This window comes from Arctopsyche grandis, chromosome 8 (assembly GCF_051622035.1).
Source record: "Arctopsyche grandis isolate Sample6627 chromosome 8, ASM5162203v2, whole genome shotgun sequence".
NCBI lineage: Eukaryota > Metazoa > Arthropoda > Insecta > Trichoptera > Hydropsychidae > Arctopsyche > Arctopsyche grandis.
Window position 1 is genome coordinate 32,354,052 of NC_135362.1, and position 25,534 is coordinate 32,379,585.

The window sequence follows — 25,534 nt, forward strand, 5'->3', positions numbered from 1 at the left end:
TTTTTTTTTTTTTGAAGATATAATATACGCTGCGGAATTGGTTAGAGATGATCCCGATCTCAAAAATGATTTGGATTTCATCCACGATGAAGAAGAAAGGAAAGAAGTTCAGACGTGTCCTTGTTGGAACAAATGCACACAACTGATCTACAATCTAAAGCCTGAAATAGTTCCCATGAACGCTATACAACACGATACGTCAGGGTTTTAGTAAGTAAGCTGTCTCATATTTTCATACTCATTCGCATATGATTATATATAATTGAATTCGTTTGATCCATTAGTGATTTTATCAAAGACAAAGACGACCAGACAGCCATTCACATATACATGGGCAGTGAAGTGATGAGAGAGTACGAATCGATTCTAGTGACAGATCTTATCAATTTAGTGTGTGAGACATTTTTTTTTATCTATGTATGTTATCTCATCATCGGTGTAGGCAAGCAAACAAACATGTCAGTTTATTTTTTGTTTTCGATTGTACAGATTGCCTCGGTGGTATATTTTCGTTGTGTTTGGGCTGCAGTTTTTTGACGTTTATTGAAATCATCTATTACTGTGTGATCAAAATTTGCCGTAGAAAATGCAAGCAGTTTATGCGAAATCAACGTTTGAAAAGAGCAGTTTGGTTCCAAGACGATTCGATTTTGAAAGTCGGTGACGTTTCCGAAGAATGTGTCACTCAGTCAAAGGTATTTCATCATGAATTAACTATATATGCAGTTGTATTTGTTTAATTAATATTTAATTTCATTTATTGATTTTCCATTACAGATAGTGTTTTTAGGTCCTACACTTTACCACGACCAAAAACAACAAGGAATGCTTCCGAAAAGGAGGCTTTCATATGTGCATGAATAGTGAATATCATGTTTAATAATTTTCAAAATTCTTTATATCACTTCTTGAGTGCTGAATTGCGACACTTTAATTCGTAAATTAAATTGGGTGCTTGTGCAATAAATCTTGCTTCATTAGACTGTTGTATAGATAACGTATCTTACTTCTTATTATGAGATATAAAAGAAATACACATTTTTTTTACTCACTGGTACCTATTAGCTCATAATAAACACATTTCAACGTTTTCTACAAATTATTCCATTGCTTCCAATTATTTACAATATACTCAAAAATAGTTTAGCTTGTTCTGAAATTGTCTCATCAATCTAAAACACATATATGTAAATCTAAAAGTAATATAAGTATATTCTTATTTTTGATAGCTTTTAAAACTTTGAACTCTTATATAAAAAAATAATTCACCTTTTTAGTAATGTATCATAAATTGAAAATACTTTATTAACATACAAAATAAAGCAGGTGAAACCAAGTCTACAAATGCGTTGAATTGACCAAATGAGGAAAATGTGAGGAATCAAATAGTTTATATTAATTTAGAGACCTTTTATTATTTTTAGCACTTTCATGTTTTATTTTAGCGATTATAATATTCAGTTATCTGGTATAGCATATATTTCTTTTAGACACACATAGTTTTCAAAACAAAGATCAATTTCAATACTTTGTAAACCAATACATGCAATTTAATGCTAACAAACGTATATATTATATTATACGTATATACCAAGAAGGCCTAACATGTAAACCCTAATGCACCTTCCTGGCCAATTACAAACAATGCAGTATTTTTTATTACATGACTTGCTGATTGACATATATGAATTTTAAACTTGTACATAAATCATACTCAAATAGTGGTGATATAGTGAGTAGGATAGGTATTTTTTAGCCAATTTTAATGGAGGGGCCGTTTCAACAATGAAATCAGAAAAAAACTGGCAAAGTCTAATAAGAAACGATCGACTTGAAGTCACAACTACCCAAGTCTGACCAGCAGCACTACAGATAACTCAGAATAAATTATTTTCAATCGAGATCGGGATCGAACCCGGCGACCTCTCAGTGCTAGGCAAAAGTCCAACCAGCGAGCTATGCTGCTGGCTAAATGACAATTATTAGAAAATATCTAAATTACAAGTCAAAGTAGAAACATAAACCAGAAGTCATTAACCCTTTGAATGCTGACCAACGCCGATCGGCGTTTTTCTGACAAGTCCATGAGCCTACAAAACGCCAATAGGCGTTGTATATTGAGTATGCACAAAGTAAACAAGAATACTACCTGCTAAGCCTTTAAAGGTAGCATTGAAAAAAAATGCATTGAACATGGGTCGTGTAATCCGTGTCATTCGTTTATAAAGACTCGTTTACACCGGAATTTCACAATTTATAACCATATGGAAATGCTGAGTATTTTACATTGTGGCTTGGAATGTATTTTAGCAACAATGAAGAAGATGGAACTAATTTTGGAGAAATACATTCATTAATAGACTTATTTTATATTGTAGCAAGATATATTAGAGAGTCTAAACACACCATTACAAAACTCGAAACTCTCGGCGGTAGTGATCTAGGGTTTGTTTAGATTAGCTACAATTTTTATACCTGCTTTCGATTGGATCTCTAAATAATTCTAGTTGGAAATGTTGGTGGGCTTTCAACAGAAAAGACGTCAGCACTCAAACGGTTAATGATTATGATATTAAAAATTAATCTCCCAACTTTGATTTTATTCTTATTAAAAAGATAATCAATCAATTATGCACACAACCATCACACGAACAGTAATGTGAAATATTTATTCCACAATATGATGTATATATGCATTTTTACAGCTTTTATTACTGAACTCTGTACAAGTGTGACGTTTTATCTTCTTTATTACGTATTTTGATGTGAAAACATTAACCTTTGGAATACTTAATAAATCAAAGCGTGAAGATAAACATTTTTTTATATTAGTCCCAACCCTCAATGACAGGTAAATCGACCACAGCGCAAATATTCCGCGCACAACACGGCATTCAGTCACTTCAACGCTCCATACTGTGGAGCACGTCGTTATTGATCACACTTCAGTACCATTTCGTGATAAATATTCTGAAAAGATGTGACGCATTAACCCACCAACACTCCAACCCTTTCCCCAACAAAACAGAAACAATGTCGCTGACGTTCGAATCGATAAACTCGCATATGGAATACAAACGAACCCTATTGGCAGTCGCAATGATAGCATGCCTCCTCTTATACTGGAAATCCCAACCCCAAGAACCAATAAACGAAGAGCAAATCGAACAAAAGCAAGAAAGCAACGTGCTCAAGCTACCCAACCACAACGACAGAATGCTAGAAGTGCAGGGAGTATGCTACGACATGCACATATTCTTAAAAAGACCGAAAAAAATCACCCTTAACAATCCAAAGCAAGAGGAATCCGCAACAGATAAGACTGTATACTTAAAAAAGCACGGAGTCAACGAAACAAGTCTCATTGGTCTTATGTTGGGTCTGCTCATAGTGTCTATAATAGTTGCATTGGCCGATGTGCTTAAAGTTAAACGGGAGCAAAAGTCGAACCAGTCGTCGCCAGACTCTGATGCGAGTGAAAGGTGTTCTTTGGCTGAGTTTGCTAATATGAAACGACCCAGGAGAGAGTCCTCGATAGGTGGTGTTGGTGCCTCTAGTCGAAGAGACTCCACTAAAGGTGGGTGTGGTGTTGCTCAACTCTGTAGGTTTGAGTCTGTGGGTACAGCTTTCAGCAGGATGAGAAGAGAGTCCATGTCAGCAGCAGCTGTTCCTGTTGTTGCCGGAACTGAAACTCCTGCAACACCAGCGGCTGGAGCTATCAGAACTCCTCTCAAACTATTAGGTAATCCGTATAGAATTTAAATATACATAGTTGTGTATACTTCTGGCATAACTCAAATATGATAAGACTATTTTGTTTGATTGCGGTTATTAGTAAAATCTTCCTTAAAAGTATGACTAACTCAACATACAGAAATAATTGTATTAAGTTTTAAGTGTACATCATATCTAGGCTATCCAGATATTATATTATCAAATAGATAATTCATGAATGGATATAAATATGTCAATAGTTATTGATTTTTATTGTTCCGAAAACTCATTTGTAATTGTATAGCAACAAAGATGTCTTGCACTTGTCATTGTTTGGTAGTAGAGCTCAAAAATTAAATATTCAATCGTTTACAATTAAATCTTATTCCAGGAGCAAGACCAACTCCCATGTTGAGAAGATCTTCATGTTCGGCAGTCTCTCTACACGACGGGAATGATCAACGTCGCCGTCTATCCATTGATAGCGAGGATGATTCTTCACCCGATACGGGTTTAGGTCGTCGAAGGATCAGAATCATTCGCAGGCATTAAATACCTGCCTGCATACGTACGTTAAGTTACTATTTGTATTATCTTGCATCAGAATTATTATCGTGATTTGTCTCTACGTGTGTGTTGAATTTAATGTTTATCGAAAAAATTTTCCAATATATTTGGTATTCACATAAGGGTTCGAATAAGTCTGATTTTACGTTTTACGAAATATGTTTGTAAGGCAATGGACAATCAAAATGGTGTGTGACTTTAAAATGGTGCTCTTTTTGACAATTATTTAATTGTGGAAATGACGGTGAGAAATATATTATATTGTATGTATGTAAATAAAAATTTATTAATTCATCTTCTTCTGTCATACAATTTTTTGTAATCTTAATGTAACAAAATATTGTATTTTTTATATAGTATAAATTATGATCAATTATGTATGGGATTCAATTATTTAATAGTATGAATGCATTCGGAAGAATTCATGAATATGTATGTATTATTCACAGTTCTATTTTATTACGACTGTTCTAATAACTGTGTAGTAACATTTGAGAATTAAATTGCGATGTATTTAATAACTAGTGTAAACTTTCCTCAATATTTTCTAAATAAAGGAAAAATATTATAACGTATATTTTGCACATGGTATTTTAAATTTGCAATCTCATTTATTGGAAATTACATTTATATATAATTATTGACATTAATTAAGAAAATAATTAAATACAAGGAAGAAAATAAAATGAAACATTGGATAAAATTTAAATTTTTTTATTATATGGAAAAATATTTCGACATCGAATGGTCCATTGTGTAAAAAATATATATATATATATTCATAAATATATACAAATTACTAATAAATATAAACAAAAAATATTATAAAAAAATACTGATTGAAATCATCGCTGCTAAAATCATTTCTTGGGTAGTCTTCCGTTGTTCTATAATATGATCGAAAATTTTCCTTTTCACTTCAACGTGACAAAATTTAAAAAACTTTGTTTTAAAAAATATAAGAAAAATTTTAAATAGTTACGAGATCCTTCAAATAAAGTATTCAACACATTCAAAAGCTATTCTTATTTGACTCGGAACAAATACAACGTTTCAACGTCCTTACATTATTTATTACAATTGTTTTGAAAATTCACTAACAATGCTTTAACATCTTCCATTTATTAAATTAAATTAAATGTATTTTTATGCTCTCTATATGTCATATTAGCAAACATTTGGCACTCGAATCTTTTAACAAAATTGTTCGTAACAAAATTTCAAGTCTCGCATCTAAAAAATCACCAACAAATAAAAAAAAAATCAAGACAGACACATTGATAGTATTAAATTATATAAAATTATCAGTGTATAATAAGAGAATAAAAAATATATAATCAATATTAAAATTTATGCTTTCAATCATTAATCTTGTCCAATAACTCAAAGGCACAGTTTTTTCCAATTAGGTTATTGTCGGAAATGTTTCTTTATTACTTCAGGAAGTCAAATGTAATCATTTTCATCACACTTGCAACATATACATTTACATATACAAAATATAAAATCAAAGCTAATATAAAAATTGTTTTGAATAATTAATTTTTGTCGAATTTAAAAAAAAATCAGGTACTTATCAAAAATGATTAATAAGTGAGACTTAAAAATAATTACCACTACAAAATCATGCAGTGAAATGTCAATCGAATTGTATCACAAATCAGAGCCGTAAATATACTAGTTTATATCTCAAATCATCTGTCATCTCAAAAATAATTAATTACACACATCGAAAATATTATTTTTCCAAAGAGATCACACTATCAAATATCAAGATGATTTTCACGCATTTGTATATCGAATCGGGGAACAAAAATGCTCAGCAAATACGAAAATAAACAAAAATATTTATTCAACGATCGTAAATCTGGAACATACACCTACATATGAGCAATAACGACATCATCGCTATCATAAAATCACAGTCAGTCCATTATATTGCGTTTTTCAGTACACACACACACACAGGTGTGTGTATCAACAATGATTGATATTGATTTTGATTCCTATAATCAATTATTTTATATTGTACAAAGATATAAACTTAACAATGAAGACCGATACGAATATTGCAATTCAAAATATTTTGTAAATATAAGCTGCATTCACCTACAATTACATGTCAGTTGCATAACAAACAGTAGTTACATATAATCCAATAAATAAAATTGACCATTTCACAACCGTTAAAATAAATTAATCAACAATTATTATTAGTAATAATCGAACACGAGTGTGTATTAAAAATATAACAAATTTCAATCGAAGGACAAAAATTCATGGAAACTTTTGCGCACATTAAAGAAGACCCCCCCCCCCATTCAAATTAAAATACAATGGTTAGTGCAAATATATCAGTGGCGTGCCGTCACTTTTAAAACAATATATTTATAATAATGTCTTGAATTTCTCATTTTAGAAAGAAATATCCCACATAACCTACAATAACAACTTGTTTCCCTTCAAAACTTAAATCATCTGAATGATTCGTCAAACAATCGATCCAGAATGCATCATTCCGAGACCTCGTTATTTGTTTCGGCACTGATTTGTCCTCAGGAAATCGTTTCGCGAGCAGTCCCTTGTCATATTTATACTCAAATACCATAAAAATCCACATCCATATCAGTCCTTACCATAACAATCCACTACCACTACCTCAAATCAGGCAGATTCCGGTTTCTGAACTATGGACAATGATTTGAACATATTGTGATTGAATTATTGACATTTTTAAATTTTAGGTAAGAGATTTTAAGTGCATAGTCCTCTAGTCCAATGATGGCACGCCACTGAAATACATATGTATATTATATATATAGTAATTTGGTACAATATATTGTAGATAAGTATGCAAGTTTTACAAGCTCTCAAAAAACTATCACAGAATAATGAGACATTTAATTTGGATCCAAATTAAGTAATGAGCAAACGTTTTAATAAGCATATGAAAAAAAGACCACAGAAGTTCAATCAAAATATTAAATCCTACATAATATAAATTAAAATTCAAAGTTTACAGCCTAAATATTTAGATATGGGTATGCATACATACACGGCACACGGACTATTTCGCACATTGCGATCGCGCACACGACGAAAATCGCGAATACGGAATATCACGCACTCGGATTCTCGTTAATATGATAGTTCGCGTGGATAACTCTCGATAGATGGAATTTCCGGGTGCCAGACGTTCCGTGTTCGAGATTTTAGTGACGTGTGCGAGATCGCTGTGTGCGGAATAATCGCCGGACCGCATACACACACATACAATACATTAGTAATCTCACAAACGAAACGGAAATAATAATTTAAGTATGAATTAAGTAATTTTGAAAACGTATTTAACAACACATACGAGTACAAATGCAAATTATTGTGTATATAAAAAAATAAAATAAAGACAAGAGCATGTGTGTGCAAGTGAAAATTATTGCCACATTGAAAAGGAAGGCAAGTGTATAATAGGAAAATGATCGGTTATAATCTCGAATGCGATGATTTCAAAATCAAAAGTAGACTCTTTTGCGTAAATTTGTACTGCGATAAATAGTAAGCATCATTAACAAGTGCATTTAAAAATAAATTATTCTCTCACACCATTCGCTACTTAAATATTATTTTCTTTCTTTTTTTTTTTTTGTTTCTCCATAATATAAACCGATAACGTCGAATAATGGAATATTGATCGCTTCTCACTAATTTACAATTCAATATTAAACAACATATTTTTGATGAATTAGAAATGTATCAGTCGTCTGGAACTTTCCACTGTAGAGTTTTTCCAGTTTCGTAGAGAGACGCCAGCGACGCGGTGACCACTCCCTCCGCTTCCAATTCTAAATACCGCTTGTACAGCTGTAGAGCCGTCCTGGCATCTTCGGTCGAATCGTGAGTATCCGATTGAATTTTTGTACCTGAAAAGCAAAAACATGTGTGTCAACCGAGTTCAATATATTCAACACGACACAGCAAAACAATACCGTACCTAATAGGTGCCAAGCTAAAAATTTCAACGAGACCATTCTATGATGAGGTAAATGAAACAATTGCACAGTATCGATGACTTGCTCGGGCGGGACCACTAAATTGATCACTCTGAAAAATCAAAAACACTGTTAGATAGACTCGTCTCATTCACACACGTGTAATGTGTGAACGAAGAATAAAGAGGACAAAACCTGAAATCGTTCTTCAAGCCGTGCCCGACGAAGATCACGCCGGTGTCGACGAGATATCTGAGCTTTTGATAAGTGCTCTTCAGAGTGGTTAGATGTTTAGAACTGAAATTCGCGTCTAAATCGCCCGGTTTAATGCCAGAAAATTTGGTAAGATAATCCACAACCTAGACATATACATAAAAACATTTTTAAAACAGGCCTCTATTTAACCCGATCAGTAAAAAATTCACATTTCGATCAGTAAACAAAAACATTTGGTAGGTAAAAATAATGGATTGATCAGTGAATATAATAAATGATCAGTTGCTATGCGATCACTTGTTAAATAGAATGATGAGTATTTAAATAATATGTGCAGTAATTAAACCAAAATGATCAGTGTATGTATATAAAACGAAATGATAAGATTTTTAAATAAATGATCAACTATTAAATGAAACGATCAGTTTTACGCATTCTGACAGATGAAGTGATGAAGCCAATTTTGCCGTATCGGATCGTTTTCGCAACACGCGTTGATAAAATCTGACATTCACTGGTGTTTTGATTTCTTGCTTTTCTCCTGGACTTCGAATTAATTTTCCAACTGGCTTTCTTTCACTTGCTGACGCTACTGGCTGTCTGATTTTTGTTTTTTCCCTTGGACTGACTTTTTCTCGGATATGTATTTGACCCGGCTTTAACTTTTCTCTCCATTTTCAACCCCCCTCAGTCCTCGACCCTCGCTCCAAGTTCATTTCAGTCTCACTGTCTCAGTTCTCGCGTGTATGTTAAATTAATAAACACCGAACCTAACAACCTAATCTTAAATGAATGAGGCCAACCCTAACTTAACCTAACCTAACCTGACCCTTAAATAAATAAGTGTTGGCTGCTAAGATGTTTTTTTTTAATAAATCCCGACACTAACAACCTAACCTAAAATGAACAGAGCCAACCATAAATAAGTGTTGGCTGCTAAGATCTAAGATGGACGACGCGCTACCATCCAACTGAAAAATTATAATTTATTTGATTATACTTATCATTTATATTATTTATCTGATCATTTATTTAATTAATTACTGATTGAAAAATTGTTATTTACTGATCATTTACATATATTATTGAACCGGTCACTTATTTAATAAATTACTGATCATTAATCTTAATTTCTAACTGATCATTTTATTTATTTTTAACCCACCAAATAATTAGTTCCCTTTAAAATATATTAATGATCAAATTGTAAACATTGTTGCAATGATAACAAACCTGCTCTTGAGTAGAAATGTAATCATCGATAAACGGAGTCCCCTCCATAGGTCCTTGCCTTAAATATAATATTAAATATTGTTATATCCTGCCAAAAATACTCAATACTCATTATATTATATATAATAAAAAATAATAATTAATTACCCTCTAACACAAGTTATACGAGCAACAGCCAAACGACTAGGTCTAATAGTGGACAATCTACCATCACTCTTTAATTCCGCTTCCTCTTGATTCAACGTCACAAACTCTGCATCCATCCCAACTAGTTCACCTACAAAACACGACTAAAATTACATACAACTCTACATCAGTAGTTCCCAAATGCTGCTACTAGACTAGCGTTCCTCAACCTGGGTCCATGTGGCCCCCTTGGGAGACCCACACACTCTCAAGAGAGGCAAAAACCATAATTGTACTTTTGGGGAGGTATAACAAGCTCTAGGGGAGGCAGTCAAAATAAAATTATATTTAAATAATATCGAAAGAAGAGCTTAAATGTTTTATTTGTCATCAAATTGAATAAACGTTTGCATTTCGGAAAATATACTAGCTTGTGCAACCGATGGGGCGACTTCAATGGTTGGCAAATATCGAGGATTTATCGCATATCTGAAAAGAGATTTTCCAAAGATTTTCAAATAAGGTTGGGAAGGAGTTTACATGGGTCTTTTAACCGTTTGCCTGCGGCCGTCTTCTATGGAAGCTTTGGGCGACAAGTCTGTAGCGCGGCTGTCTTATATAGAATTTCTGAACTTTGCACGGGATTTAGAGGCTTATATGCGCCTATTTCAACTGTTTTAAGGTTCAAAATTGGTTGAATATATTACTGAGAGTTGAATGCCATCTATTCAATTTGCTTAAAATGAATATATACCAGTCAAAATTAGTTTTTTGTGGAACCATACTGAAACCTCGTTTATGTGACGTCACGTCTGTTGAACAATGGCGACGATACGTCTCAATTGTATGAAGAATGATTATTTGACAATTAAGCCAAAACTACGAGATATATTATGTATTTTATTGTTTAAAATAATACTTTATGTGTTAATTAACATATCTGGTTACTTGAGTAAATATTAAAATCTGTATACAAGGTCAAAAACCCGATTGCCAAATTCGCGAAAAAGGGCTTGTTCGCCATATTTATTGCCGCGGGCAAAGGGTTAAAAGAAATACTACGTTTGTATATTCAAATTTGTAATTATAAAATAAAGTTTATATGATATTTTTAATATGTACTTTTTAACTAAATATGGGGGGGGGGGAGGCACAGAAAAATATTAAACGCAAAATGGGGCCACGGTCCAAAAGAGGTTGAGAAACGCCGCACTAGACGATTTCGACGCAATCAACAAACCCATCGACACCAATCAAAAGTATAAGAGTAGGAATTGACACTACTTCAGGGTGAAATTTTGAATGAGAACACAGCTCTACATACAATAGAACATTATGCGAGGCAAAAAAATACCTGATTTCGGCATTTCGTGCGCCGCCAAAGGTGTGAACGCAACCGTCGGGGACGCGACGATACGTCCGTCTTCGAAAAATATTTTATTAGCAGTCGGCAAAAACGACGACAGCCCGTTCCACAACGGTCCTGAACTAGTATGTGTCGGATGATCATTGGGCGTGAGCGTTTTATTCGAATAGAAAAGGACGCAAGGCACTTTCCACTCCAGATTAAACCACGTAACCTCGGCTGCCAATATCGGCGAAACGCTGAAACAAATTGAACAACGCCATAAGCACCAAAGTCCAAATTAAACACCACACACGCATTCAAGCGAGGGAAATACTCACCAGAAGTCGTTGAAGAGGAACCACTGCGGCTGACCGTTCTGCGGCACTCTGTGGTCGTCGCCGTTCATCTTAACAAACGAAACTATATTCTTTTGCACGTCTTCAATGTGACAGACGACGGCACTCAACGAATACTGTTTAGCTAAATCGGCTAATTTCTTATCATCAACTGTGCTAGCTACACCGTTCTGGTCAAGTTTGACCTTCGGATTTGTACTGTGAATATTTGATATGTCACCCTAAAATAAAAACCATTGTTTAATAGCCTCGTACGACTCAATCACAAAATAAAATATATTAAAAATATATATATACGTATATATAATAATAATGCTAATGTCGGAATTATTTTCAATCCCATTTGATTTTAAATAAAATTAAAAAAAATTCAAATACTGAATACCATTTGTTTTAGTACCAGTATATATAATCAAAGCAATCAACAACAATGAAATACTGTAAAAGAAATAATTCATACCGATTACGAAAGCAAATTTTATTGTTATTGTTAATAAAATTTTGTCAATGACAGTGTTTTTACTCAATTCAATTTACTATCATAATCGATATTTCGTAAACAAACAAGCATTAAACAAAACCAAAAGTATTATATGTATATTTCTGCATAATTTTGAAATTAATTGGATTTGCTATTACCCCAAAAATTATAGAAATGTATAATAATAAAAATTCTATGAAACTTCATTGCTAAAAGAAGTAGCTAAACATTTCCTTGTGAAATAATTTATACTGTGTACTTAAAAATTACGACTTAATTTATATAGAAATAAGTATCGTGTGAAAATCTTACTTTGTTTTTTACACTACTAATATCTGTTCTATTAACCACTAAATCTCCGGTTTTGGTTAGTCGTGCCTCAATTTCTTGAGGGAGCCAAGGATTCTGAATATAAAGATGGTGAAGAGTACGCGAAGAAAGAGATGGATTGCCTATTCTTAATGCAGAAAATGCTGAGGATGATGAGCCTCTGGTTATTGGGCTGCGTTACAAATTGATAACAAATCAAATAAAACACATAAAAAACATATAAATCAGAAGACATCGAGATCACAACAAAAGGGACTCACTCATCCGGATGTTTGAATTTACACCCAGGCCTTGAGCAATTACTGCCGTAACGGCAAGATTTCGTACTGAAAGACGCGGACGAATTCGCGAACTTTTCGTGCACATTCGTGTGATTCAACACGGACGCAACCACCTAAAATCATCAAACAATCCGATTAGAACGCAAGTCGCAAGCGGCGACGACGACGGTGAGAAACACGAAATGGTATTAATTACGTGATCCATTTGTTTCTGCCAGAATGCGCGATCTGTCGTCGTACTCAATCCGCAATTGATTGCTAGTAACTCTGGTAACTGTCGCACGGAACAGCTTTGCAAAGTCGGAGTGAATCTTCTACAGCTTTCACACCTTATTCAAAACAACAAAAACAAATAAATCAAAAGGGAAACAGTATTTATCCTACTATAAATTTCAGCTGGTGGTATTTACCACGCGGGAGTCGTTCTTCTGGGACATAAAGAAGCTCGCAGTAAATCTGAAAAAGCGACAGGTTCCACCGGTATTTGACTAGGATATTGGAGATTGCAAAGTAATGCTATAGATTCCTTGCGTTCCTGTACAAAATACAAAAAAAAATCAAAAACGTACAACGATTTCAATGCTACATTAACCGTTTGCCTGCGGCCTTCTTCTATGGAAGCTTTGGGCGACAAGTCTGTAGCGCGGCTGTCTTCCATAGAATTTCTGAACTTTGCACGGGATTTTGAGGCTTATATGCGCCTATTTCAACTGTTTTAAGGTTCAAAATTGGTTGAATATATTACTGAGAGTTGAATGCCATCTATTCAATTTGCTTAAAATGAATATATACCAGTCAAAATTAGTTTTTTGTGGAACCATACTGAAACCTCGTTTATGTGACGTCACGTCTGTTGAACAATGGCGATGATACGTCTCAATTGTATGAAGAATGATTATTTGACAATTAATCCAACACCACGAGATATATTGTGTATTTTATTGTTTAAAATAATACTTCATGTGTTGATTAACATATCTGGTTACTTGAGTAAATATTAAAATCTGTATTTAAGGTCGAAAACTCGATTGCCAAATTCGCGAAAAAGGTGCCGCCGCGTACAGGGCTTGTTCGCTATATTTATTGCCGCGGGCAAAGGGTTAACAAAATTTAATAAAAATAAAATACACATACCTCTCTATTGCACTTCAAACATTTATGAATTTGAAATTGTTTAGTTCCAAAAAGTTTCGATACATCAGTCTCTTCTGAATTGATTTTGTTTTTACTGTCATTACTACTCGATGGTTCGATATTCTCTTCATATTGACTATCATCCACGTCTATGAGATTCAAATCTTCTGTACCTAACAAGAACAATAATACATACATAAATATAATATACATATTAAATATTCTAATTTGTAAACGTATAAAAAATCATACAATATACATACATACATATGTAAACTCATGCAAATTTTCAGTATTAATTTTGTAAATTAAAAATTTATATATTTATATATTGTTTTTAAATTTGTAGATAAGACATGCAAATTTTATATCATATAAAATTATATATTTTAAATCAAACCAGTCTTCAGGGTTCACACAACAACAAAATAAAACATACATAAATAAATCATAATAATCGAAACTAAGTGACATCTACAAAACCATTATATTATATTCATACAAATTTCAAAAATAAAACAACAAAAAAAATACATGCCAATTACGGTAATTATACAACAATCTATGATGACTTTTCAACGGTGAAGTTATACAAAATTCACACAAATAAAACTTGCTTCATGTTTATTTTTACAGTTAAAACCTGTTGACATTCGATTGCTTACTGGATACAGCTTTTTTTCAATACAATTTTTCGGTATCGGTGCATTTTTTTTTTATATTATCTGTATATATCATGCATTAATTGACAATTGATAGGAAAGTGTAAAAAATGGCACATTTTATATCTAATAATAAAAGAAACAAATCAGAGCGTCTAACATTATCAAAACGGATGAAAGTAATATGCAAAATTACACAAGCGGCAAACACAAACTAAAACATACCGACGAGCCATTAATTATTACCTCCATAATTATCCAAAGCGTACTCATTATTTTCCTTACCATCCATACAATGTTGTGCGGATGACAAATCGGTATCATAACAATCTAACGAATCGTAGAAGTCACTCGTGTTATTAACTAAGACGGAAGATGACAACCACATATATTTACCCTCATCTTGCGTCACAACACTCAGTCCGTCTACGTCTTCCACGTCTAATTTCTTTTTCTGAACTTTCTTTCCAATTTCTGGAAAATCTGCGTCATCGAGAGCAACCTTATCCCAATATGGGTTCGAATTTTTATTATTTATATACGACGAATTAACAGACAGCGCTTTAATATGATTAGAAATTTTTCTAAGGCTGAGCTCCTGTTCTCCCGACACGGTTTCCTTCTCTCTCTTTCGGGTTTCTAAAATTTCATAGTGCATCTGGTGCAATATGAATCGATTCCAACTCTGTGAAATTAAAGAAACATTAACAACATTAACTCTAATTGAAACACATCCGTCCATATTCAAAATTCATAAACACTCACTTGAATAAGTGAACCTAAATTAGTCTTTGATCTAGTCTCAGGATTATTACTCAATATGAGTCCTAACGCTGAGGCCTCAGGCACTGTACGAAATGCCCGTAGGAAATTTGACGCTTGGCATGGAGCTCCAGATGACGTATCTAACATACGAAATAAAAAACCTAAAAGAAAACATCATTAATGACACACGTCGATTGAACCATTTGTCGAGCAAGTAAATATGAATGCATACCTAATTCACAGCTTAAACAGAACTCCTTATTGCATGTATGTTTCAAAAGTGTCATTTTTATTGCACTATTATAATACAACACCTAAAAATATCACATCATTTTTAGCACAACTATACTTTAACATACATATATAATAATAAAGAGGAATCGGGAGATATGTAACAAACCTGAAGCATAGAATTACAGTAAGAATTAGGCAAATTTGCTTCTAAACCTGGAAATCCAGTTCGATTATATTGGTCAAAATCAAAATCATTCGAGCCTAATTTTGAATATCGTACTTCGACCTACAAAACGATTTATTCATTATTGTATATAGATATAAAAGGAAAAAACAGTTGAAAATAAGCTTAATAATTGAACTACCTTTCGATATCTTTTCGGAATGGCAACAAAGACACTTCCTTCATTTTCAGAATTATTGCTTACACTATTTTCTAAATTTTTACTGTGACAAGGACTTGTCGGTTGTTCAAAAACGTAGGGAATCTAAAAAAAATCGAAACAATAAATCAAATAAATTTTTTAACACATAATATTGATTTATAATTCATTTATTTATTTCAAGTTCAGACCATTGTGGCTTCATAAGAATTCCTAATGCGCCATAATGGTCGAAAATATAAAAGAAATAAATACATAAAAAAAAACAATAGCAGCAAAAGTTCAAACAATAGTAGAAGTAGTCACAAAACACATACATAATAGTAGTTAAATATAAAAAGAAAAATTGGGAATGGCTTGCATCAACAGGCAGCACCAATATTTGTACATACATACATATATGAATGCACAAAGAACCAGCTGTGAATAGAATACTAATACTGAGGTGGAAAATATCACATTCAGGCACGGCAGCAACGATTTCATTAAGAAGTCGGATAGCTCTTGGAATAAGAGCCATCCAATAAAGAACTGTTCAGGCACAAGGTAAAACCATCAAATGATGATGTCTATCACGCACATAATTATTAGGGACATAGAGTCCTAACTGTTTCAGCAACGACGGGCAAGACGTATTATCATGTAGAAGCTGGAGAACAAAACGAATTAATGAGAAGTACATATCTCCGAAGTTCGAAGGAATTATACCCAAGCATGCCCAAAACAAAAGGAGTACGGTAGAAATATGAATAATACCCAAACTCTCTCCTATATAGGAAACGAAGAAAAGCTTTTGCACTTTCCCAATCACTAGAGAGTAGTTTGCTTTATTCGGATTCCGTACAATAGCATTATACTCCAGCATGCTTCTCACAAGCGAGAAAATATAGCGTCGGAGAATAACCTTGCATATCTAAAGACAAATCCGAGTCGACAAAAGAAAACGTCAGAGACTGTCTTGACGTGGTTGTGAAAGGTGAGTTGAAGATCACAAGAGATACTCAAATCAACGATAGATTCAACACGCTCCAACAAGACGGATCCAATGGAATAGCCATGATAATACAGCGAATATGCTCGTCCATAGCTCATTATTGCACATTTTTTAATATTAAGTTCTAGACCTAAAATATAACTGAACTCAAGGACAGCGTCAATATCAAGCTTGAAGAAGAGAGGCTTGCCTCTCATTTTTGACCGAAATGAATAATTTGACGTCATCAGGAAACAAGAGACACGATGCATTAGGTAAGACTCAAGGAAGGTTATTTATCAGAATGGTAAATATTAAGGGACCTAAAGTGGACCCTTGAGTTACACCATAATATAAAATATGGAGGATATTCAAAATGACCACATGTAACAAATTGCTTGCAAATGCAAATTGTGAAAATCCCACTTCAGCTAACCTGATCAGAAGAACGTCATTACTGACACGATCAAAGGCTTTTATTAATAAGTAGGCTATATCCACCTGCCGATTAATAATAATCAATTAAAAAAACTCACCTGATTTCGTAAAGTGTTACGAGGATTCGGCGCACAGCCGATGGGTCCTTGCATTTTCATATTTTTCAATATCTCAGCATCTATGGGTTTCGGTAGTCTATAACCAGTTTTCGTAAACTCTTTTGGCCAGTCACTAACGGGATTCCTTCCCGGGAACAGCGGAGGACGGGGAACAGAGGAAAGTAAAAACGAATCATCTGTAATACTGACGCTCGGCAATTCTTCAGGCGTGTCAGCAAATTCAGTTTCCCTGCAACGAAAGCCTTTCATCGATTACCTCTCAAATTTAGTCGAATTCAATCAGTATCGATTAAAATAATTACCTAGAGTATTCGTTAAAGAGAGGTTCACTATTTTGTCCTAATGAAAATAAATGTAAATTTCCTGATTGATCTCCAAACACTAACGTTTGACCAGTGGCAGACACGTCGAATGACAAACATTGAGAATTCTGTGTATCCATCTATAAACCAACACACATTCAAAGTTACATTCGAAACTTACGATTTTGTTTCAGCGTTGAAATATACTTGAAAACATTCTCACCTGAAAGAGATTAACTCGAGATTGCACCCTGTGCGAAGTATTTACTAATTGAACACGACCCTGAGAAGCAACAGCAGCTAGCTGACCAGCTCCAGGTGGAATGAATCTTAGCAATAAGGGTTCACAGCACAGAGCCAACGGAGGCAATGGCCTCATCGTACGAATATCATATGCTAACAAAAAGCAATCACAGGAAACACTACCGCTGCTGAAGAAATCATCAAATGTATTATTAATATACTCGAGTAACAAATGAGAAGCAAACAATTTAAAAAAAAAACCTCCGAGTGAAACTCACTTCATACTAAAACCACAGGACACAATAAGATTATCTTGTATGTCAAAATCACTTAAACTGGCCGAGTGAGTATTTATTACGTGTTGTGTCTTAAGTGAAACTGGATCGTGGAGAGTGATAGCTCCACGAGGATCCCCCGTTGCCAACATATGGGAATGCCGTCGTAATATTGCACAGTTGGATTCCGGAGTATCCAGAAGATGCTGAACAAAATAAATCTTAAAATACAATTCAAAGACAAAAAACAACAGTCGATCACATATTATATACACACCTGATTGACTTCTTTAAGGCGGTTTAAATCAAAATCAACTAATTTGTTTTGATGCCCTCCCATAATAATTCTATTGTTGTTCATGGTTACGAGGCACTGCATATCCATCATGTTACATGACCTACAAAAATGCAATTCCACAATGTAATGACGATCCACGACAAGCACACTTGCAAAATAAAAGACACTCGTCACAACTCACTTATAAGTGAACTTCGGAATTCCTCTTCGTATGTGAAGTTTGAGAGATGACTTGGTGAGAGCTAGAATTCCTTGATCTATACTGAGCAACGATCGAACGTCTTCGCTTGCATGTATTTGAAACGACGTATGCCTCTGCATAGTGGGGCCGTAGTAAGACGTGACATGACCCTAAAAGAAATACACCATTACTTTCAAGTCGGGAAAAACAAACCTCCGAATACATATTAGGTAAAGCGAAAAGAAATGACGTTTTTGCTAAATACTGACAAAAAATTAATTTCCAAAATAACTATATTCTATTTATTAAGTAATTCCCATTATATTAATAATATCTCTGAACAATTTGGCCATCTTTTCAATGTCTCTTTTATAAAAATGTAGTTCCTATGATTTAAAAAAGGCGTTTATGTGTTCTATACTTCGGAAGCAAATGTTCTATACTTCGAAGCAAAGGATAATCCGATGGTGCAAAGGATCTATTCTTCATCCCCAGTAACAAAGCGGATCGGTTTCATACCTGCTCAGCAACAACAACAAAAATGGTCACTCGTTGACCCACGACTGCGTCAAGTCGTGCAAAACCCAAACTCTTTGCCTATGTTTTGTCCCAAGCATTTTTAAATGATCCTTTACAGTTGCCCAGGGACAGGCAGGACAGTTGCCCAGGACAGGACATCTTGAGATAATTTCTTAATCGTCTTAAGCGGATCTGATTCCACTAGTGATTTCAGCACTTCGTTGTCGAATTTTTTATGTCTTCCTGACTTTGGCTTCTTCTTTAAATCTCTGGTCACCGTTTTAAAATTCCTTGAACCTGCGACGACATTTATGAACTTTCAAAATATCCCCGTAAGTTTCTCTCAATAGCTTATTTGGACTTTAACCCCTTGTCAAACAAAAACAACCCAACACACCGCAATTGCATCATCGATTTTATGTATATGGGTGAAAATATATTGAACCGTACAGACACATTCACGCATACCGGCAGCATTATGAAATACTAACAGCTAAGACAGCATTTTCCATACAAATTGAGCGCAAATGTATGGAAACTTGCACAAGACAAATGTTCTACTTTCGGTTGTCGGATTTTGTTAAATTTTACTTAAAATCACTATCAGTATATTATACACAATAAATATCAAAATTGAAATGAAAACCGCAACATGATAAACGGAGCTTCAAACTAATGCCAATATTGACATACTTATTCAACGGCAACCGAGACCAAACTGACTTCAAAAAAAGAGCACATAATAAAAACGGTCATTTCTTTCCGCTCTACCCCTGATATGTTTATTGAAAACTTACCCCTTGATTTCCCATCCAAAATAATTCTTCATACTTATCGAAAACAACGCTGGACACCCCATAGTTGTCGCCACCGTCCGATAACACAGTTCCGATTTGGTGATACTCTAAATCGCCACCGTTACCTCTATATGGATCAACGTAATACGACGTGTATTGCCCTAAAACAGAAATGTACACAATTAAAAAAAATATAGATTAGTATAATCTGGTATAGAAAAGACCCCTATAAGAAAGGTGTTTCATAAAAGCAACATCTTTATCTTCAATGCTACAATTAGACAGGTGCAACAGGCAGTGACGTAACAAGAGGGGGGCGGATTAGCTTTGGGGGCGCCTGTGGGGGGTCGAAATGGGTATGGATGCTCCGAGCGCACCAGCTTTGAAGACACCTGAGGATATGAATTGATGCCCCGGACGCATTAGCTTTTGAGGCGCCTCAGGGATCAACGGGAGTACCGATTGATCGAAGACACCTGAGGATATGGATTGATTGAGTACTTGACACCACATTGAGTACTTTGAGGGCACCGCAAAGGCAAAATGCATATTTTTACTTAATGACTTGTCATATTTCGTAGTATTTTAGGTTTACTTTGAAAAGTAAAATGTAAGCGGGTGACAAATTTGTCTAAAAACATTACAAACACATAGTCTTTCTACGATTTGAGCCCGACTGTGAAACGAAATATGCATTTAACCCTCTGAATGCTGACCAACGCCGATCGGCGTTTTGCCAACAAGTCCGTGACCCTTAAATACGCCGATAGTCGTTGTATTTTGAGTAAGTAAAAAATAAACAAGAATACTACCCGCTAAAGGCTTTCCAAGTAGCATTGAAAAAAAAATGCATTGAACGTGGGTCGTGTAATCCGTGTCAATGTTTATGAAGACTGGTTTACACCGGAATTTATAACCATAGCAGAATTTGCCGATGGAAATCCCTAACTGCTGAGTATTTCAGATTGTAAGCATTACATTTTAAGAACAATGAAGAAGATGGAACTGTTATAGTTTTGGGAAAAATACATTCACGAATAGACTTCTTTTGTTCGTTTTATATTGTTGCAAGATACATATATTAGAGAGTCTAAATACACCTTTACAAAACTCGAAATCCTAAGCTTTTAACCTAAGTTATCTAGCGTTTGTTTAGATTAGCTACATCTAAACAATGTATTTTAATACGTATGTACATATTTATTTATTTATTTATTTATTTAACATATTAGCCAAAGTGACATTACAGAGATCTCCAACGCGTCACTGTGGCCGGTCATTCAGTAAAAATAACATCATAACAGTAATAATAACTTATAAAAATAACAATATTGACACAACATCATTAAAATCATAAAATCATAAAAACAAAAACATAGATAAAGTAATAACAATCATTCATATTTAATAGGCAAAATCAACCACTGGCATTCCTCAACAACCACTCAACCAGATTAGTATATTTTATATTGAAGAGGTCAATTTCACCAGAAATCCGGTTGAGCAGATATATAGCCCTAGATATAGGAGCCGTTGTCAACATATTTGTGCGAGCCACAGGAGGAACAAACAAATCACGATATCTCAAGTCCCTGAATTTGCTAGATATATATATAAGATACTTGAATTTTATATATAGAAATCATTTTGACATAAAATAACATATATATAATAATATGTAGTATGTATGTTGGCAAATTTTATAAGTCAACAAACATGACAAAAAGGAGGCAAAGTATGCTTGCCCCCGCCGTCATTTATCCTCGCTACGCCACTGGCAACAGGTGCATACATACACTAGAGGAGGGGTTCAGAATAAAGTGGAAATATTGAAAAAAGGCAGCTTAAGACGAAGCGAGATCAAAATAGAAAAAATGATAAAAGTAGTAGAAAAATAGTATAAAATAATTATTATTTTTAAATTTCAATTGAATCCGGTAATGTGTGTATTTGTTATATTTTTCTTTAAAAAAATATAGTTCATTTTAATAATTGGATTATGAAAGGTTGAGGAGCTTTACTGAAAAGGTCAAGAACATAGTGAATTTAAAAACATACCAGATAAGACGTTTGAAGTCAAAGGTGACTTTAATTTTTTCCATAAATATAGCTAGAAAATAATATAGAATGGTTTTATGATTTGTGGATTTAGCTTCAGAGTGTTTACATTTGTAGGCTTCACAAATCATAAATAACATATAAACGCTAGTAGCTATTGTTTTTGACCTAATTTTGAATTCGTCACACTTGTGTAGTATTTTTATCACGCAAGCAGGCTATAAAACATGTGCAGGCACATATTTATGTGGTACAAAAGCACACGTGCGAAGCACATGCCTATCCGTGGATACGATTTAGCATTTGAAGTGAACATAATAAACAGAGGTTACAATGCCTCTACATAAACACAAAGAAGAGTAAACACAGACTACAAGTCAGCTGTTGAAATTGTTGACAAATATGATAATTCGAATAGGCAAATCTGTAAGGCGGTGACCTTGACCCCTAGAGCGATACGATGTGTTGTCATAGCGAAAGCAGCCTAGAAACGCACGAAAATGGGGTGAACTTTTGACGTATATAAATGGGTGAATTACTGGAATCCATGATCGAAGAGGCGAAAGATCATCGCGAGCGGTCTGTCAGTGCGTGACGTCGACTGTCAATGTGACACGCGAATGTAACGAATAACGGACGCGTAACGGGACGCCGCGTATTGAGGACACAACAACAACATATGGCCGACATATTGAATCGAAGCACGGAAACGGACCTAAAAGTATGTAGGGGGGGGGGGGGGGGTAAATGGGGCGCACGCTCCAAAGCCAACGACCACAATAATGGCGAAAACAAAAACAAAGCGCCCCGCGTCATACATATACACATATTATATTTGTATATGTATGTCGCGACGCACGTGACAGATGACGTCTGACGTCTGACGTTCGAAATTGGCGCGAATCGAGTGTAGGGCGGGGGGGGAGGGGAGGGGGGGGGTGTGAGGTTTACCAGATCCAGTGGCTGGGTACGTGTTAAGGTAGTCCATGGCTGGTGGGGCGAGGGGCGGCGTCGCTGGTGGGGGCGAAGTCTCGGCAGCAGCCAGAGCCGCGGAGGCCGTGGAATCTGTGCAAATGGTGGAAATGGTGGAAACCGTGGAAAGCGCCAGAGCCGCCGCAGCAGCCGCAGCCGAGGGCGCCGCGGCCGCCCCACCACAACATCGCCCGCGAACGCGCCGAACACTGCCGCGCTCGTGAATGCCGCGCGTTCGCGAACCCCTCTCAAATAATGCGATATCGATTTTTTACCCCTTGTTTGCTCATTTCTCTCTGAAACTACGTCTCATTTTATCATTAAGTTGATTCCCAATTTATTTTCAATGGATTTGTTAACTTTGCGTGCATGAAAATGTCAATCGCTAATTTTAAAATATAGTCAATATGAACTTTCATACTAATGTTCACACTTGAAAAGTATGGTTAATATTCGTACTGATTTTATTTTATTTTATTCTTAACTAGTTGAACACGGCATGCATTGTAATGCCACAATAACGCATACGATTCTCGTTTTCGCAATTCGCGTTGGCCGCAGAGAAACTACCCAGCGATTCGGAACTACATACTTACTTGCTTCTAAACTATCCATGTTTCAACAACGACTTAACCACACCAAACTCCCCCTTTCCACCCGAAAGGTACCTTCGCTTCGACTGCAAATACTTTATAGCTCACTAATTGTGTCAGAGTTACCTTATACTTAAATAATATAAGGCAAATAGTAAAAATTGATAAGGTGTTATCCTCTGAATTTGTAACACCTCATGGAGTGCCGCAAGGGTCCAAATTGGGACCCTTATTATTTATATTATATATAAATGATATTGTTAAGGTAATTAAGATGTTTAAAATACATTTGTTTGCAGATGATACATTGATATATATAATTGGAAAGAATGTTGATGTAATGTCTGAGATTTTAAATATAGAATTAAATTATGTGAATGACTGGTTGTGTGAAAATAAATTAAAGTTGAATGTGAATAAAACAAAAATGATGTGGTTGAATGGTAAAAATAAAAATATATTGAATGAAATTAGAATTGATGATAAGTTAATTGAAAAAGTTGAAAATATAAAATACTTAGGTGTATACATAGATTCAGGACTAAATTTTAAAATGCACGCTGACTATATAATAAAAAAAATGGCTAGAAAAGTTGGTGTATTATGTAGATTAAGAAATATTTTAAGTAAAAAAAGTAAAATTTTAGTGTTTAATTCAATTGTCTTGCCACATGTTTTTTATTGTGCCACTGTGCTTAATTTTTTTAGTGGCCAAGATTTAGAAAAAATGCAAAAAATACAGAATAAAGCTATGAGAGCTATTTTGAATGTGAGTAGATTTAAGAGTATTGGAAGTATGTTAGATGAATTAGGATGGATGAGAATTAGTCTAAATATTAGTACATTGTCTTTTGTTTATAAGTTAGATCATAAGTTATTACCTAAGTATTTTGATGATTATATAATAAGGAATAGAGATAAACATAGTTTTTATACTAGAAATACGGACAAACTAGTTGTAAGTAGAGTAAGAAATAATAAGACGGCTGGGGGTGTTTTTCACAGGGGTGTGCTCATGTAGAATGCCCTCCCTGAGTGCATCAGGTCTGCTAAAAACATGGATGCATTCCTGCGAGGTGCGAAGAGACACCTCTGTGAGGGACAGTACATATAAGTTAATTATAAATTTTAGAGTTAAGTATAATAATTAAGATGTATTTTTAAATTAGCTTGATAGCTAAAATATATATAAATAAATAAATAAGATAAATAAATTAATTCACGCACATGTTGATTCTCCTCCAAATGTATCCTATTTCCGGTTCGGTGATTACTGGTCACAAAGTCACTAAAATCTCTATAACGGAACATCTGGCAGCCGGAAAAGTCCATCATACTAACGATAACTATCATAGTAACGAGAACTTGAGTGCCAAATATTGTGTATTCGCGATTTTCATGGCAAAAATTGTCTTTGTGACCACCCCAATGTGACGAATAGTCCAATTACCCCTATTTCCTATATATCTTCCTAGTTTTGACAAGCCGAGAGGAGTCCGTACGTGCTGAAACGGTTCGGTGATTACTAGTCAAATGTGAACCGGTCACAGGACAACCGGTCGCTCTAAATCGGTCACACGTGATCACCCGTCACACAAAAACTGGTCACACCCTAAAACTGGTCACACCATAAAATCGGTCACGAGAAAACTGGTTAAACGATTTTAGGGTGTGACCAGTTTTAGTGTGACGGGTGATCACGTGTGACCGATCTAGAGCGACCGGTTGTCCTGTGACCGGTTCACATTTGACTAGTAATATGAAAGCAAGATCCATTTCAAGACATTCTCTCTGCAATAAGAAAATACTGGCCTCCACCAGAACATCATATATACATACATATATAATATCGCTATTCTGTGTGTCTGTGTAAAATAACGCTCGCCGTATTATAATAGTCGTTTCGATTCGACATATGTAAGTTACTGTTAAAATACTGCCAACAAA

General features: G+C 34.6%; 2 protein-coding genes across 5 annotated transcripts; one reads left to right on the forward strand and one right to left on the reverse strand.

Moving 5' to 3' along the window:
• The first annotated feature begins 461 nt into the window (after nt 1-461).
• LOC143915518 (uncharacterized) lies at nt 462-4,980 on the forward strand. The gene is made up of 3 exons (XM_077436213.1): nt 462-695; nt 778-3,742; nt 4,106-4,980. Exons 2-3 carry the CDS (start codon nt 2,845-2,847, stop codon nt 4,264-4,266), a joined length of 1,059 nt encoding a protein of 352 aa, XP_077292339.1. The 5' UTR covers nt 462-695; nt 778-2,844; the 3' UTR covers nt 4,267-4,980.
• Nucleotides 4,981-7,936: 2,956 nt separating this feature from the next.
• PAN2 (PAN2-PAN3 deadenylation complex catalytic subunit PAN2) lies at nt 7,937-24,303 on the reverse strand. 4 transcript variants are annotated; one of them, XM_077436895.1, is made up of 25 exons: nt 22,974-24,303; nt 19,965-20,125; nt 18,649-18,818; nt 18,447-18,567; nt 18,173-18,375; nt 17,875-18,079; nt 17,652-17,791; nt 17,329-17,578; nt 15,802-15,924; nt 15,603-15,722; nt 15,435-15,516; nt 15,203-15,363; nt 14,834-15,122; nt 13,776-13,948; nt 13,052-13,176; nt 12,838-12,970; nt 12,621-12,754; nt 12,343-12,532; nt 11,532-11,770; nt 11,200-11,450; nt 9,867-9,996; nt 9,720-9,777; nt 8,466-8,629; nt 8,273-8,382; nt 7,937-8,201 (listed from the first exon to the last, which is right to left on the reverse strand). In XM_077436895.1, exons 1-25 carry the CDS (start codon nt 23,008-23,010, stop codon nt 8,035-8,037), a joined length of 3,936 nt encoding a protein of 1,311 aa, XP_077293021.1. In that variant the 5' UTR covers nt 23,011-24,303; the 3' UTR covers nt 7,937-8,034. The 4 variants fall into 4 exon arrangements, with proteins under 4 accessions (XP_077293021.1, XP_077293018.1, XP_077293019.1 ...); XM_077436892.1 differs by having other exon boundaries at nt 14,684-15,122; XM_077436893.1 differs by having other exon boundaries at nt 17,875-18,082.
• Between the last annotated feature and the right edge of the window lie 1,231 nt (nt 24,304-25,534).